The 14,671-nt window shown below is 40.2% G+C and overlaps 2 protein-coding genes across 3 annotated transcripts in view; one reads left to right on the forward strand and one right to left on the reverse strand.

Moving 5' to 3' along the window:
* tbccd1 (TBCC domain containing 1) overlaps nucleotides 1-14,671 on the reverse strand; it is a 66,531-nt gene that overhangs the window by 31,632 nt on the left and 20,228 nt on the right. Inside the window, exon 2 of one of the 2 annotated variants that reach the window (XM_048533996.2) lies at nucleotides 5,339-5,439. The exons of the other annotated variant lie outside the window; for it this stretch is intronic. The gene's annotated coding sequence lies outside the window, so the exon portion shown is untranslated. The remainder of the gene's footprint in view (nucleotides 1-5,338; nucleotides 5,440-14,671) is intronic. 2 annotated transcript variants of the gene reach the window in all.
* Nucleotides 1-14,671, forward strand: part of dnajb11 (DnaJ heat shock protein family (Hsp40) member B11) — a 36,068-nt gene that overhangs the window by 2,290 nt on the left and 19,107 nt on the right. Inside the window, exons 3-4 of the mRNA XM_048533998.2 lie at nucleotides 4,285-4,382; nucleotides 5,141-5,273. Of these exons, the coding sequence (XP_048389955.1) occupies nucleotides 4,285-4,382; nucleotides 5,141-5,273 (231 nt within the window). The remainder of the gene's footprint in view (nucleotides 1-4,284; nucleotides 4,383-5,140; nucleotides 5,274-14,671) is intronic.

A 14,671-nucleotide genomic window follows, 5' to 3' on the forward strand; every position in this document is an offset into this window, starting at 1 on the left:
CACAATGGTTCCAAGCTTTGTCACTTGCAAATTTGGAAGTTTTACCCTATACAGGTTAGTAATTTGTCAGGTACTGTCGGTGTCCTAACAAATTCTTGGGGAAGTCATTCTTAAGTGGTCATCCTGTCTGAAAACAAACATTCAGCTGTTGTTTCCTGTCACAGTCAATTCTGGACCCATGTAGCTACTGTCCCTTTCATTCCATGAGTTCTAACTTTGATCATGGGTTAATGTGTGGCACTTTAACAAATATATTTTGGAAGTTGATAGACGCTATAAAAACAGCATTATCTTCACCACTATGATACCACTCAAACTCCTATCAAGTTGGTTAAACATGATTTACCTTTAACAAATCCACATTGGATTTCCTTAATTAACCTGTATTTACTTAAGTGACTAATAATTTTATCCAGCATTATCACCTCAGTTTTACCAGCACAGATTAAATTGACTGGCATGGAGTTGCTGGACTAGGCAATTTTCAACCCTCTGGCTATTACATTGAATTAATGTTTCACAACTTTGTACAGATGCCATTTGGCAGCCACAGTTAATGAGTGTGCTGACATTTTCAGGACTGGGGGAAGGAGCAAGTTAATATTTGGGGTAGGATTTAACCACCCTTGGTGTCCATTATCTTTTTCCCCCCTTAGTAGAGTCACAGGAACCTGCGTGATCTTGCTTTTTATTCATGGCTCCTTTTAATTTTTAGTTATTTGCACATTCTTTGTTTCTTGTATGTGTCTTTTTGATTTTGCTAATGCCTGCTTTGCGTCACAATCATCTCACCTGCCATTGATTATAATCTGCTATTCTGCAACCAAGTATTTCAACGACTCACTTTTTAAAAATTCTTTCTTCCTTTCCCTCATGAATAAATTACAGAAAATAATTTTTACAGTTCTGATGAAGTACTGATTTTTGCCTGCAGATACGTCAACTGCTGAGTGTGTTCAGTTTATCTTTGTTTTGTTGTAAGCTTCCTGCAGCCTGTTCAACTGGGATCACCCTACCCATTGTGGCATTAATTTGTAGGATTATCTGGAGTTGTGGTAAGGAGTCAGAACCAGTGACAAGGTGGTCTTCCAGGTTTTGTTAGTGACTCAGTCTGAAACTAACCTGATCACATTGAACGTTTCTGATTTTTAAATACTGGGCTACTAATTCTGGATCAATTTTGTTCCAAATTACTCTGTCTCAACCCAGAGAAACCTTTTTGTCCATGCAACATATAATTAATCATCCCTAGAGGACTACTTTGAAGGATGTATGTGAAGCAGGCTTGTATTGTAAAAACCAATTCTGATTGCATTGTACCTTTCTAATTTTATGTATCTTAACATCTACAAATTGGATCACGTCATGTCCTTAAATAGGGAACAACTTTTTATTGAATTCAGGCCAACATTTTTTTAAAAGTTATTATTTTCCTCTTTTTGCTACAGTTTAATTTGTATTAGTCTCATAGTTAGGGGAGTATTTTTAAAACTAGCACCTTTCTGTTTTCTTGAGGTAGAAACTTAAAACAAAAACCTTGCATTTTTGCTTTCAGAGAAAATCTTGCACAATCTTGTTGTCAATCACCTTGCCTGAATTTGGCATACCTCCTGTAAAGATTGAAACTGGAGAGAATGAAAGAGAATTCAAATTTCTTCGTAGCTCACTCAGATATCTAACTTGAATATGTATCACCTGAGTCTTTGCTAAGTAATACCTGGGACATGTTTTAAAGCTGGCAAACCAGAATGTCCATTGCCCACATTTTCTGTGTTTATTAGGAGCACGATTAAGATAAGAGTATTAACTTGAAAGTACCAGCTTCAATTTCAAATTCCCAATTGAAATGGCAAGAATAATTCTAAATCCTGTTATTTGATTTGATGTGCTATTTCATCCCGTAAAAAAAAAAGTGTTCTCCCCCCCCCCCCCTTGCCACACCCAATCATGAATAACTTTATTTTAGTACAGTTGAGGTTTTGTGATTATCATGTTCTCCATCAAAGCCTTTCAGAGTTGACATCAAAAGTTCAGCTTTTAATCAGTATTTGGGGTATAATAAATGAGAAACATGGCACAGATTGGAAGACAGAACTCTCCCTTTTCCACAGATGTGTTAACACAATTTGAACTTGCATGTGAACAAAGAAGTTGGAATTGTCTCTTCCTGTGCGCGCCCCAAGAAGTTTTCACACTTGAAAACAGATTCCAATAGAGTCAAACAGCACAGAAACAGTCCCTTTGGTCCAACTCATCTGCGCCACTGGACATTCCATATTAACCGAATCTGAATGGCCAACATTCGGCCCATACCCCTTGAAACACTTCCTATTTGTGTACCCATCCAGATGCCTTTTAAATGTTGTAATTGTACCAGCCTCTGTCACTTCCTCTGGCATCTCATTCCATACACACTTCATGCTCTGCCTGAAAAAAGTTAGCCCTCAGGGCCTTTTAAAATCTTTCCCCTCTCACCTTAAATCTATGCCCTCTAGCTTTGGATTCCCTAACCCTGGGGGGGTCGGGGGGGGGGGGGGGGGGGGGGGGAAACACACTTTCGCTATTCACCCCATCCATGCCCTGCGTGGTTTTATAGACCTCTATAAGGTCACCCCTCAGCCTGTGACACTCCAGGGGGAACTAAAGCCCCAGTCTATTCAGCCTGTCACTATAGCTCAAACTTTCCAGTCCCAGCAACATCTTGTAAATCTTTTCTGCACACTTGCTCAAGTTTAACAACATCCTTCCTATAGAATGGTGACCAGAATTATACACGCCCCCCCCCACGCCCGTATTCTAAAAGTGACCTTACCATTGTCCTATGCAGCCTCAATGTTCTGACCAATGAAGGCAAGTGTGCCAAATGCTGCCTTCGCCACTCTGTCTACCTGTGGTGAACTTTGAAAGAACTATGCACCTGCATGCCCTATGTCTCTTTGTTCGGCAACATTCCCAGGGCCCTACCATTAATTGCTATGCCCTGCCCTGGTGTGCCTTACCAAAGTGCAACACCCTTACAGTTATCTAAATTATCTCCATGTGCTGCTGCTTGGCCCATCTGATCAAGGTCCTGTTGTCCCCTGAAATAATATTCACTGTCCATTACACCACCAATTTTGGTGTTCCCTGCAAACTTTGTAACCATGTGCCCTATATTCACATCCAAATCATTTGTATAAATGACAAAAAAAAATGGACCCAGCGCCGATCCTTGTGGCACACTGCTGGTCACAGGCCTCCAGTCGGAAAAGCAACCCTCTACCATGATGCTCTGTTTCCTGCCTTCGAGCCAATTTAGTATTCAATTGGCTAGCTCCCCTGGATCCTATGTGATCTGAACTTACTAACAATCTACGATGTGGAACTTCTGGGAAATTTCTTGATGACATACGATATAGGGAAAGTTAAGTTCACTTCACAGGTCCATCTGTCCCTTTTTGGGCAGAGGAGTTTGGATACTGTGGAGAGGTGTCAGTAATTGCACAATGGAATGCCTCATATTTGACTAAAATCTACACTAGGTTGGGCTTGTAGAGTGTAGATTGCACTGAGTTAGCTATGGCTCAGTTGGTGATGCTCTCAACTCTGAATCACAAGGTTCCATGTTAAAGTTCCATTCCAGTGTCTGAGCAGAAAAAAAAATCTATGCTCACTCCAGGACTGTATGGAGACAATGCTGCACTGATCAGAGATGCTGTCCATCAGGTGAGACAGTAAACTGACCTCCTTTCTCTGGCTGATCTCGCAACACTTACTTTTAAAATAAGAGTAGGGAAGGTCATCTAGTGTCTTTGGCAATATTTATCTGTCAATCAATAGACAGATTAGAGTTTTCATTTTTATCATGGTGCTGTTTGTGGGAGTTTCGCTGTGTTCAAGTTGGCTGCCACATTTCCTACAACAGTGACTACACTTCCAAAGTATTACATCAGTTGTAAAGTGCTTGCAGAGACTTAATGATTTTGAAAGATACTATATAAAGCAAGACTTCCTTTATTATCGTGGACTTCTGCAACTGCAGAACAAAATTTTGAAAAGGTATTTTCTGTAATGTGTTCTGCCATAAAAGTGGGATGTTGAAAATCTATCTGCCTTGATTTGAAGCCTTTTTAAACTTCATCTTGAATTTTTCAGAATTTGGTTCTATGGCTTTGGATAGTGCTAAATGGATTGTTCATTTTGGAAGAAAGTGTCTTGTGTGATTGTAGCTGGAACTAAAGTACCATAAGGTCTACTTGGACGAAATGATTACTCTAATGACCACTCTGAATTCTATTTTGTTAGGTTTTGTCTGATGAAGAGAAGAGGAAACAATACGACATGTATGGGGAAGAGGGCTTAAAAGAAGGTCGTCAAGGTTCCCATGATGACATATTTTCACAGTAAGTAGATGACTGATCATCTAAATTAGCAACTTTTTAGATGTATCTTAAATATATTTATCACAATTGTTTGTGACCAGTTTTACACTCTACTCTGGAATCCAGGGAAGATTACATTTATCAAAGAAATACCGAATTTATTTTCACTTGCCAGAGAAATGTGTTTTAAATTGTCTCTGGTTTTGATTGAAGGTTGAAGCACAGGGCTAATTTTAAACTAGAGGTAATTGTGTAACCATCAGAAATGAGAATAATGAGCAGTATATTTGTTCCCCCCCCACCCCTTCACTGTCTTTACCCAACAGCACAACAGCTGTTTGTGCAGCCTCCCTACTCCTAGTCGACATCAGTTAATTTAGCAAGGTTAAAGCATTGAACTTGGAAACTCCTTGGTCTTAATGGGTCAGAAATGATAACTTAGCTACAGTCTAAGAACCGAGAGAAGTATGGATGCTGTACATCAGGAACAAAAACAAAGTTCCTGGAAAAGCTCAGCAGGTCTGGCAGCATCTGTGGAGGAGAAAACAGAGTTAATGTTACTCAGAAGGATCACCAGACCCGAAACATTAACTCTTGTTTTCTCCTCCACAGATGCTGCCAGACCTGCTGAGCTTTTCCAGCAACTTTGTTTTTGTTCCTTAGCTACAGTCTATCTGGAGAGACTGCCATATCTGTAAATGTGATGCCAAATTTGACTGTTTATATATTATTTCACACATTGTTGCTTGTTCATATCAAATTATCTTGTTTTCGTACAGTTTCTTTGGGGATTTTGGTTTTATGTTTGGAGGAGGCCCACGGCATCAAGACCGGAACATTCCGCGAGGAAGTGACATTATCGTGGACCTTGAAGTTACGCTTGAAGAAGTATATTCGGGAAACTTTGTGGAAGTAAGTATTAAAACAAAACAAAAACGTTGTGTCTTGTAATTACACTGTTATCTATTAATTTGTACCTGTCTAAATATTTTGATCTCTTGTTTGCTGATTACCTCAGGACACATTGTTCTTATCCATTTATCAACATGGTCAGGTCACTCTTAGCAGCATGTATATTCTGGTGAAAAAGGATAACAGTTAATTTCGAAAAGGAAACTTTATGAATTGTTCTCCTTAAAGTTTGAAAAACAAAGATCAGAGATCGTTGATCTCCATTTGACTGTTAGTGTAAGGAATGGGTTATGAGTACTGACCATCTAAGATAACAATAGCAAAATAAAAGAAACATCAAGGTATTCTGTTGAGAGGACTGCAAAATTAGCATACATTAACTCGAAGTAGTTGTGAAAATTGAGCCGCCTTTGTTTTAATGTTAGGTGTGTAGTTATGCAATTTCCGTCTTATGAAGTGCTGTTGTTTCAGAGACTTTCTGCTACAATGCTTATTTGCAGGTAAAGGGACCCAGAGTGCAGGAATATTGACCTCTGCAATTGTCCAACAAATTTTGAGGCTCTGTCAGCTTGTTTGGATGAGGTTGGGGGCTGAAGGATGGATGAGCAAAATGCCCATAGTACCGGAAGCAATTCGAGTCGAGGTGCCAAAAGGAATATAGTGGTCATAGAGGACAGAATAGTCATGGGAATTGACAATGGTCTCCTGAAGCAAAGGAAGTGAGTCCAGACAGCTGTACTGTCTGCCTGGTGCCAGGATTCAAGACATCTGTTCTGGGCTAGAGAAGAACTTGCAGTGGGATGGGAACGGTTCAGTTGTCATCTCTGTGTAGGCACCAGTGACATAGGCAGAATTAGGAAGGAGGCACCAAATCAAGAAGCACAACTCAAAGGTGGTAATCTCTCATTAGGGTAAACAAGGTTAAAGGGAATGAATGCATGGCTGAAAAACTGGTGGGGCAATGTGTTCTGGTTTGTGGGGTAATGGCACCAATACTGGGCAAAATGGGATCTGTACTAGTGCCATGGTCTACACCTGAATTGTACTGGGACTGGTGGTCTTACAAATCACATAACTAGGGATGTAGAGCAGGTTTTAAACTGAATAGTGGGGTCAAGTGTCTAAACTTAGAAAGTTGTGGTGAATCAGTGGGGCAAAATGCAACAGAGGAAGGAATTAATGTGGGAAATGGCAAACAGACGACAGGAAGGGACAGAGAATGCAGATTCGAGACCTAATCAGATACAACTCAGTTATAAAAATAAGAGGACAAAATTGAAGGCACTGTATTTTGAATGCACATAGTAATTAAAACAAAATAGATGAACTAGTAGTTCAAATTGAGATAAATAAGTATGACCTAGTGGCCATAACTGAGATTTAGCTGCAGGGTGACCTAGATTGCGACCTGAGTATTAAGGAGTATGTTACGTTTAGAAAAGACAGGAAGCAAGGAAAGGGTGGTGGAGGGCTCTCTTAATTAAAGATAACATTTGCATGAGAGAGGGATGAGTCAAATTCGGGAAATCAGGTTACAGGAACAGTCAGGGTAGACATGGGAATGATCAAGGCAAGAGGTTGCTTGTGGGAGTTCTTTACAGGCCCCCAAGCAGTAACCATATGGTTACCAAAAGTTATCAAGAAAGAAATAATGGGAGCTTTTCAAAAGACAAAGGGGATTTTAACCTACGTATAGACTGGGGAAAAGAAACAGATTGGGGGGTGGGGGGTGGTTGGGCAGCGAAGTAGTCTAGAAGAGGAACTTGTTGAATGTGTTATAGTGATAATGGGAACTGCAGATGCTGGAGAATCCAAGATAATGAAATGTGAGGCTGGATGAACACAGCAGGCCCAGCAGCATCTTAAGAGCACAAAAGCGGACATTTCGGGCCTAGACCCTTCGTCAGAAAAAGGGCATGGGGAGAGGGTTCTGAAATAAATAGGGAGAGAGGGGAAGGTGGACCGAAGATGGATAGAGGAGAAGATACGTGGAGAGGAGAGTATAGGTGGGGAGGTAGGGAGAGGATAGGTCAGTCTGGGGTGGGGGGGGGGGGGTGCGGGATGAGGTTAGTAGGTAGGAAATGGAGGTGTGGCTTGAGGTTGGAGGAAGGGCTAGCTGAGACGAAGGACAAGTTAGGAAGGGCTATAATAGATCTGGTTTTGACCAGTGAGAGAGAATTAATCACTGACCTCATAGTGAAAGCAGCTCTGAGTAGCAGTGACTGTAATATGACTGAATTTTACATACAGTTTAATGGAGAAAAGTGTGGGTCCAGGACTACTATTTTGAATTTTAACAAGGGCGACAATGAGGGCTAAAAGCAGAGTTAGTGAAAGTGAACTGACAATTTAGATTAAGGGATAGGTCAATAGAGATACAGGGGCAAAACAATTATGGGGACATTCCAGACAGTGCAGAGTAGAAACATTCCAAGGGATTGACCCATCATTCCTGGTTAATTAAAGTCAAAGATATTATTGATCTCAAATAAAAGATGTTAATTGCACGAGAATAAGTAGCAGGTCAGAGGACTAGACAGAATATTAAAAAAAGCGAATGCAAAATATTACTAAAAGGTTAAGGCAAGAAAAATTAGAGTATAAGAAAAAGTTAGCCAAAGTTATAAAACAGTTAGGAAAGTTATCAATATTTAAAGAAGTTAACAAAGTAAGTATTGGTCCTTTTAGAAAATGAATCGCTGAGGAATTAATAATACATAACAGAGCAGACAAGTTGAACCAATATTTTGCACTGGTCTTCACTCAATAAAAGTAGCATCCTGCAAATAGCATTACATCAGGATTTGGAAAGAATGAAGGAATTCCAGAAAATTACAATTAACAAGGAAGGAGTACTTAGTAAAACGTTTAAATTCCAAGTTAACAAGTTCCCAGGTCCTGATGGATTTCAACCTGGAGTGTTAAAAGAAGTAACCACTTAAATAGTTGATGCATTTGTTTTAATTCTCCAAAACTTGTTAGATCTAATGAAAGGCATGGAAGTTAGCTAACATAACTCATTTTATTTCAAAAGGGAGGGATGTAGAAACCAGGAAAGTACAGCTTAATGTCTGTCATAGAAAATGTTGGAAGCTATTATTAAAGATGTTAAAATGGAGCACTTGAATAAGTTCAAGGGTTGAGTCAGCATGGTTTTGTGATAGGGAAATTATATTTAACTAACTTATTGGACTTCTTTGAAGAAGTAACCTGGGGGCTTATGACACAGTGGTAGTGTTCTACTGCTAAACAGGAGGCCCAGGTTCCAAGACCCATCAGCTCCAGAGGTGTGAAATATTATCTCTGAACAGGTTGATTAGAAAATATAAAAATGAAGGCGTAACGTATGCTGTAGATAAAGGGGTACCAGTGGATGTATTGCTTTTATAGTTCTAGAATGCATTTAATAAGGTGCCACACCAAAGATCATTGTGGAAAATAAAAGTTTGTAGTGTTGGTAGTAACTTTGGCATGGATAGAAGATCACCTTGCTAATGGGAAGCAGGGAATAGGAACAAATGGGTCTTTTTCAGACTGGTAGGATGTCACAAGTGGAATGCCACAGGGTCGGTGCTGGAATCCCAACTTATTTATATAAATTATTTCAATGAAAGGATCGAAGGTAAGGTAGCTACATTGTCTGTTGACACAGGTAGCCATTGAGTTGTGAGGAGATTGTAAGGGGTAAGTAGGGAATACAGATGGGTTCAGCGAGTAGGCAAAGATCTAGCAAATAAAAGTACACGGTGGAAAAAGTATGAAATTGTCCATTTTGGCAGAAAGAATAAAAAAAGCATTATCTAAATGGTGAGATTGGAGACCTGAGATGCAGAGGGTTTCTTGGTGCATGAATCCCACAAGGTTAGTATGCAAGTACAGGAAATATCTCTGCCTCCTCCAGTGGTCCCCAGCATTACAGATACCAGTCTTCAACCAAGTCGAATCATGTGGAGTGAAATCAAGAAATGGTTGGGGACACTGGATACTGCAAAGGCTATGGCCCGTAACAATATTTAAACAATAGGACTCAAGATTGGTGCTCCAGAACTTGCTGCTCGTCTAGTGTGGCATCAAGGAGCCCAGCAAAACTGGAATCAACGGGTATTGGAGGCAAACTCTCTGGTAGTTAGAGTTATACCTGACACACATAAGATGATGATCGTGGTTGTTGGAGGTCAGTCATCTCAGTCCCAGGACATCTCTGCAGGAGTTCCTCAGGGTAGTCTCCTAAGCCTAACCATCTTTAGATGCTTCATCAATGACCTTCCCTCCATCATAAGGTCAGATGTGGGGATGTTCGCCAATGATTACACAATATTCAGCACCATTCATGATTTCTCAGATATTGAAGCAGTCCATGTTCACATGCAACATATTATGGACAATATCCAGGCTTGGGCTGACAAATGGCAAATAACATTTGTGCCTCACAATGCCAGGCTATGACCATCAACCGTAAGAAACTAACTACCACCCCTTGGCATTCAACAGTGTTACCATCACTGACCCCAACCAACATACTGGGGGTTATTAGTGACCAGGAACTCAAACGGACTCACCACGTAAATACAGTGGCTACAAAGAGCAGTTCAGAAGCTAGGAATACTGTGGCGGTAACTCACCCGCTGACTACCCAAAGCCTGTCCACCATCCACAAGGCACAACTCAGGTGTGTGATGGGATACTCCCCACTTGCCTGAATGAGTGCAGCCCCAACAACACTCAAGAAGGTTGACGCCAAGCAGGACAAAGCAGCTCACTTGATTGGCACTACATCCACAAGCAGCACCTCTCTCCATCACCGAAGCTTAGTATCAGCAGTGTGTACCATCTGCAAGATGCACAGTAGAAAATCAACAAGGATCCTCAGACAGCACCTTTCAAACCCGTGACCACTTCCATCTAGAAGGAACAGGACAGCAGATATATGGAAACACCACCACCTTCAAGTTCCCCTTCAAGCCACTCACCATTCTGACTTGCAAATATATCGCCGTTCTGTCACTGTCGCTGGGTCAAAATCCTGGCATTCCCTCCCTAATGGCATTGTGGGTCAATTCACATCAGGTGGACTGCAGCGGTTCAAGAAGGCAGCTCACCACCACCTTCTCAAGGGCAACTAGGGATGGGCAATAAATGCCAGCCAACAGCAGCGTCCACATCCCTCAAATGAATTTTAAAAACAAAGTAATCAGGAAAGCTAATACAATGTTATATTACAAGGGGAATTGACTGCAAGATTAGGGAGGTTATACTTGGATTAAAAGTAGGATTCATCAGACTATGTACTGATTAGCATACTTGTGGAAGGATGTTAGAGTAGGAACAAGTTTCGAGAGTGTTTGTTCAACTAATACCTGGAATGAGTGGATTGCCTTATGAGGAAAGGCTGGACAGGCTAAACCTCTATCCTCTTGGAATTTAGAGAAATCAGAGGTGACCTACTTGAAACACAAGATCCTGAGGGGTGGGACCTGACCAGGTGGATGCTAAAAGAATGTTTCCCCTTGTTTCAGAATCTAAAACTAGGGGTTATAGTTTAGAAGTGAGGGGATGCTGATTTTAAAAAAGAGGAGGAAACTTTTTCTCCGAACGTTGAGAGTCTTTGGAATTCCCTTCTTCCAAAAGCATCGGATGAAGAATCTTTAAATATTTTCAAAGCAGAGGTAAATTCTTGATTTCCAAGGGGTGAAAGTTTTTGAGGATTTGCAGGAATGTAGAGTTGAGGTTAAAACCTGTTCAAATTTCCTTTTCCTTAATTCATGGGATCAGGGCGTCGCTGGCTAGGCAGCATTTATTGCCCATCCCTATAGTCCAGAGTTAACCACTCTGCTGTGGGTCTGGAGTCACATGTCAGCCAGACTAGGTAAGAATGGCAGTTTCCGTCCCTAAAGGACATTAGTGAACCAGATGGGTTTTTCCCCAACAATCGACAATGGATTCATGGTTATCATTAAATTCTTAATTCCAAATACTTATTGAATTCAAGTTTCACTACCTGCCATGGTGGTATTTGAACCCAGGTCCCCAGAACATTATCTGGGTCTCTGGATTAACAATCCAGTGGCCTCCCCCTTAATGACCTTTGAATGGTGGAGCTCGATTTGAAGGGCCAACTGACCAACTCTAGTTACTTGTTCGTATGTATTAATAAATTAATCTTGCTGTTGTCTAGAGAGAATTCAAAATGTACAAACCAAAACAAAGTGGAACATTTGCCTCAATTTAAATATTGAATTGAGAATAATGGTGCTATTTCAATGTGTTCATGTCAGGGGTATTTAATCTTGAGATATTCACAGTCTCCTTTTGAGAGAGCCCGATTTGTTGTCTTCATTTAAAACTGGCATTGTTGACGCAGCAGATGACTGATCCAGACATTGAGTAAAACCTAATAGAACTGCCAGGGCTAATTACTTTCTATTGAAAAATGACTAAAATAGGTGTTTAGGTTATTGCTACCTCTCTGAGTGATAGTTAATCTTTAATACATGATTTTTTAAAAAATCCTAAAATTCTATAGATGAATGTTTCAAGAAATATACAGCTAAAACTGTTTAAAATAAAAACAACTTATCATTTATTTATTTCTTCATTAGAATGTAGAAAAGCATGAACATAGTTTTGCCGAGGTTACTCGATGAATAAAAGTTTGCCTTTTTGTTGAAATGTTAGCTTGGTTTCTCTCTCCACCGATACTGCCGGAGCTGTTGAGTGTTTTCAGCATTTTCTGCCTCTACTTCCTAGGGAAATACTTAATTGAAAGACCAAAATGTCACCTAATATATTCTTAAAGTATTGCTGTGAGAAACTGAGTTGAGTGGAAATTATTTTGTTGCATCTGTGTACTGTTAGATTGCAAAATTTATATCTTGACATTAATGTAACTATAATACTTCAGGTTTCAAGGTATAATTATTTGATCAACAAATTAATTTGAGCAATTAATGATTTGGACTTGGAACAAAATTGTACACTATTATTCTACATTTTGTGTTGTGATGCTCAGCCTGATTTTTATTGTAACTTGATAGACCTTTTTTGCAATATAATTTAGAAACACACAAGGCAAAAATTGAGCTTTTTGAAGAAGTGACAAGGAGGGTTTATGAGGGCAGAGCGGTGGACATGATCTATATGAACTTCAGTAAGGTGTTTGACAAAATTCATCATGGTAGGCTGATTAGCAAGGCTGGGTCACACATATTACAGGGACAACTAGCTATTTGGACACAGAACTGGCTCAAAGGTAGAAGAGAGTGTGTTGGTGGAAGGTTGCTTTTCAGACTAGAGGCCTGTGACCAGTGGTGTGCCATAAGGATTGGTGCTGGGTCCACTGCTTTTCATCATTTTATATAAATGATTTGGATGTGAACAAAGGCGGTATGTCAGTAAGTTTGCAGATGACACCAAAATTTGGGGTGTAGTTGACAGTGAAGGTTACTTCAGTACATTAGGATCTTGATCAAATGGGCTCAGGAGTGGCAGGTGGAGTTTAATTTAGATAAATGTCAGATGCTGCATTTTGGAAAGGCAAATCAGGGCACTACTTATACACTTAATGGTAAGGGCCTGGGGAGTATTGCTGAACAAAGAGCCCTGGGATGCAGGTTTATAGTTCCTTGGAAGTTGAGCCACAGTTAGACAAGATAGTGAAGAAAGTATTTGGTATGCGGTATGTGTGCCTTTATTGGTCAGTTCATTGAGTTTAGGAGTTGGGAGGTCATTTTGCAGCTGTACAGGACACTGCTTAGGCCACTATTGGAATACTGTCAGGTCTCCCTTGCTGTGGGAAGGATGTTGTGAAACTTGAAAGGATTCAGAAAAGATTTATAGGGATGTTTCCAGGCTTTGAGCTAGAGGGAGAGGCTGTATACACTGGGGCTATTTTCCATGGAGTGTCAGAAGCTGAGGGGTGACTTTACAGAAGTTTATAAAATCATGAGGGGCATGGATAGGGTAAATAGACAAGGTCTTTTCCCTGGGGTGGGGGAGTCCAAAATTAGAGGGCACAGGTTTAAGGGTGAGAAGGGGAAGATTTCAAAGGGACCTAAGGGGTAAGTTTATAATGCAGAGGGTGTGCATGTGTGGGGAGTGAACTGCCAGAGGAAGTGGTGGTGACTGATAAAATTACAATGTTTAAAAGGCATCTGGATGGGGATATGATTAGGAAGGGTTTAGAGCAATATAGGCAAAATGCCGCCAAATGGAATTAGATTTATTTAGGATATCTGGTCGGCATGGATGAGATGGACCGAAGGGTTTGTTTCCGTGCTGTATATCTCTAGGACTGTACATAATTAGGGTTGTCCCAACTGGAACATATTCTAGATATCATACCACTATTGTGAATTTATCACTTGTCACATCACTTACGAATTTCAGCTAAAATTGAACAAATGCTTTCTTGGATATGAGGAATTATGTATTTATAGTTAGTAAATTTTTTAAAAATGTAGTTCCTAATTAATGTAAGCCTTAAAAATCTGTTTTTATCACACTTTTTCTCTGTCTTCCTCCAAAAGGTTTTTAAAGTCTTGAAGAACATAGATAAAATGAATAGCAAAGGTCTTTTCCCTAAAGTTGGGGAGTTCAAAACCACGGGGCATATTTTTAAATTGAGGGAAAATATTTAAAAGACATGAGGGATAATTTTTTTTTAATAGAGGTTAGTGTGATGAATGAATTGCCAGAGGAAAAGGTGGATGCAGGTACAGTTATAATATTAAAAGACAGTGGATAAGTACGTGAATAGGAAAGGTTTGGAGAGATATGGGCCAAAGGCAGGCAGGTAGGTAGGACTAGCTTAGTTTGATGTGGACTTGCCGGTGTCTACCCCAGTCCAACAAAGTCAGAAGTCAGTCCAACAGGTTTATTTGAAATCACAAGCTTTCATAGCGCTGCTCCTTTGTCAGGCCTTCAGGACTTTAGCTGATGAAGAAGCAGTGTTTTGAAAGCTTGTGATTAAATAAGCCTGTTGGACTATTATCTGGAGTCATGCAACTTCTGATTTTAGTTTGAAAACATTGTGGACCAGTTGGACAGTAGGGTCAGTTTCCATGCTGTATGACTCAGTGATTCCTGGGGAAGAATTCAACTGGTACTTCATTTTAAGGGGTTATTTTGTACATGTCATATTTATAAACATTGTTTTGTAGCCCAGTCTTGTCGTACACTAGCAATGTCCCTACCTCCCTGAAGCAGGAGGCATGGGTTTAGGTCCCGACTGCTTCAGAGGACTGCTGTAACATTTCTGTTCAGAAAATATTTTAAAGACTGAAGCTTGGTACTTGTACTTGAAGGCAGTAGTTTAGCTTCTCGCTATAGTTTCCGCTAACCGCTCCTGTGCTACCCATTCCAAAAGAAAATCATAAGGGTCCTGAGGTAAATTATACTCC

The sequence above is a fragment of the Stegostoma tigrinum genome, chromosome 7 (assembly GCF_030684315.1).
Source record: "Stegostoma tigrinum isolate sSteTig4 chromosome 7, sSteTig4.hap1, whole genome shotgun sequence".
Taxonomy (NCBI): Eukaryota; Metazoa; Chordata; class Chondrichthyes; order Orectolobiformes; family Stegostomatidae; genus Stegostoma; species Stegostoma tigrinum.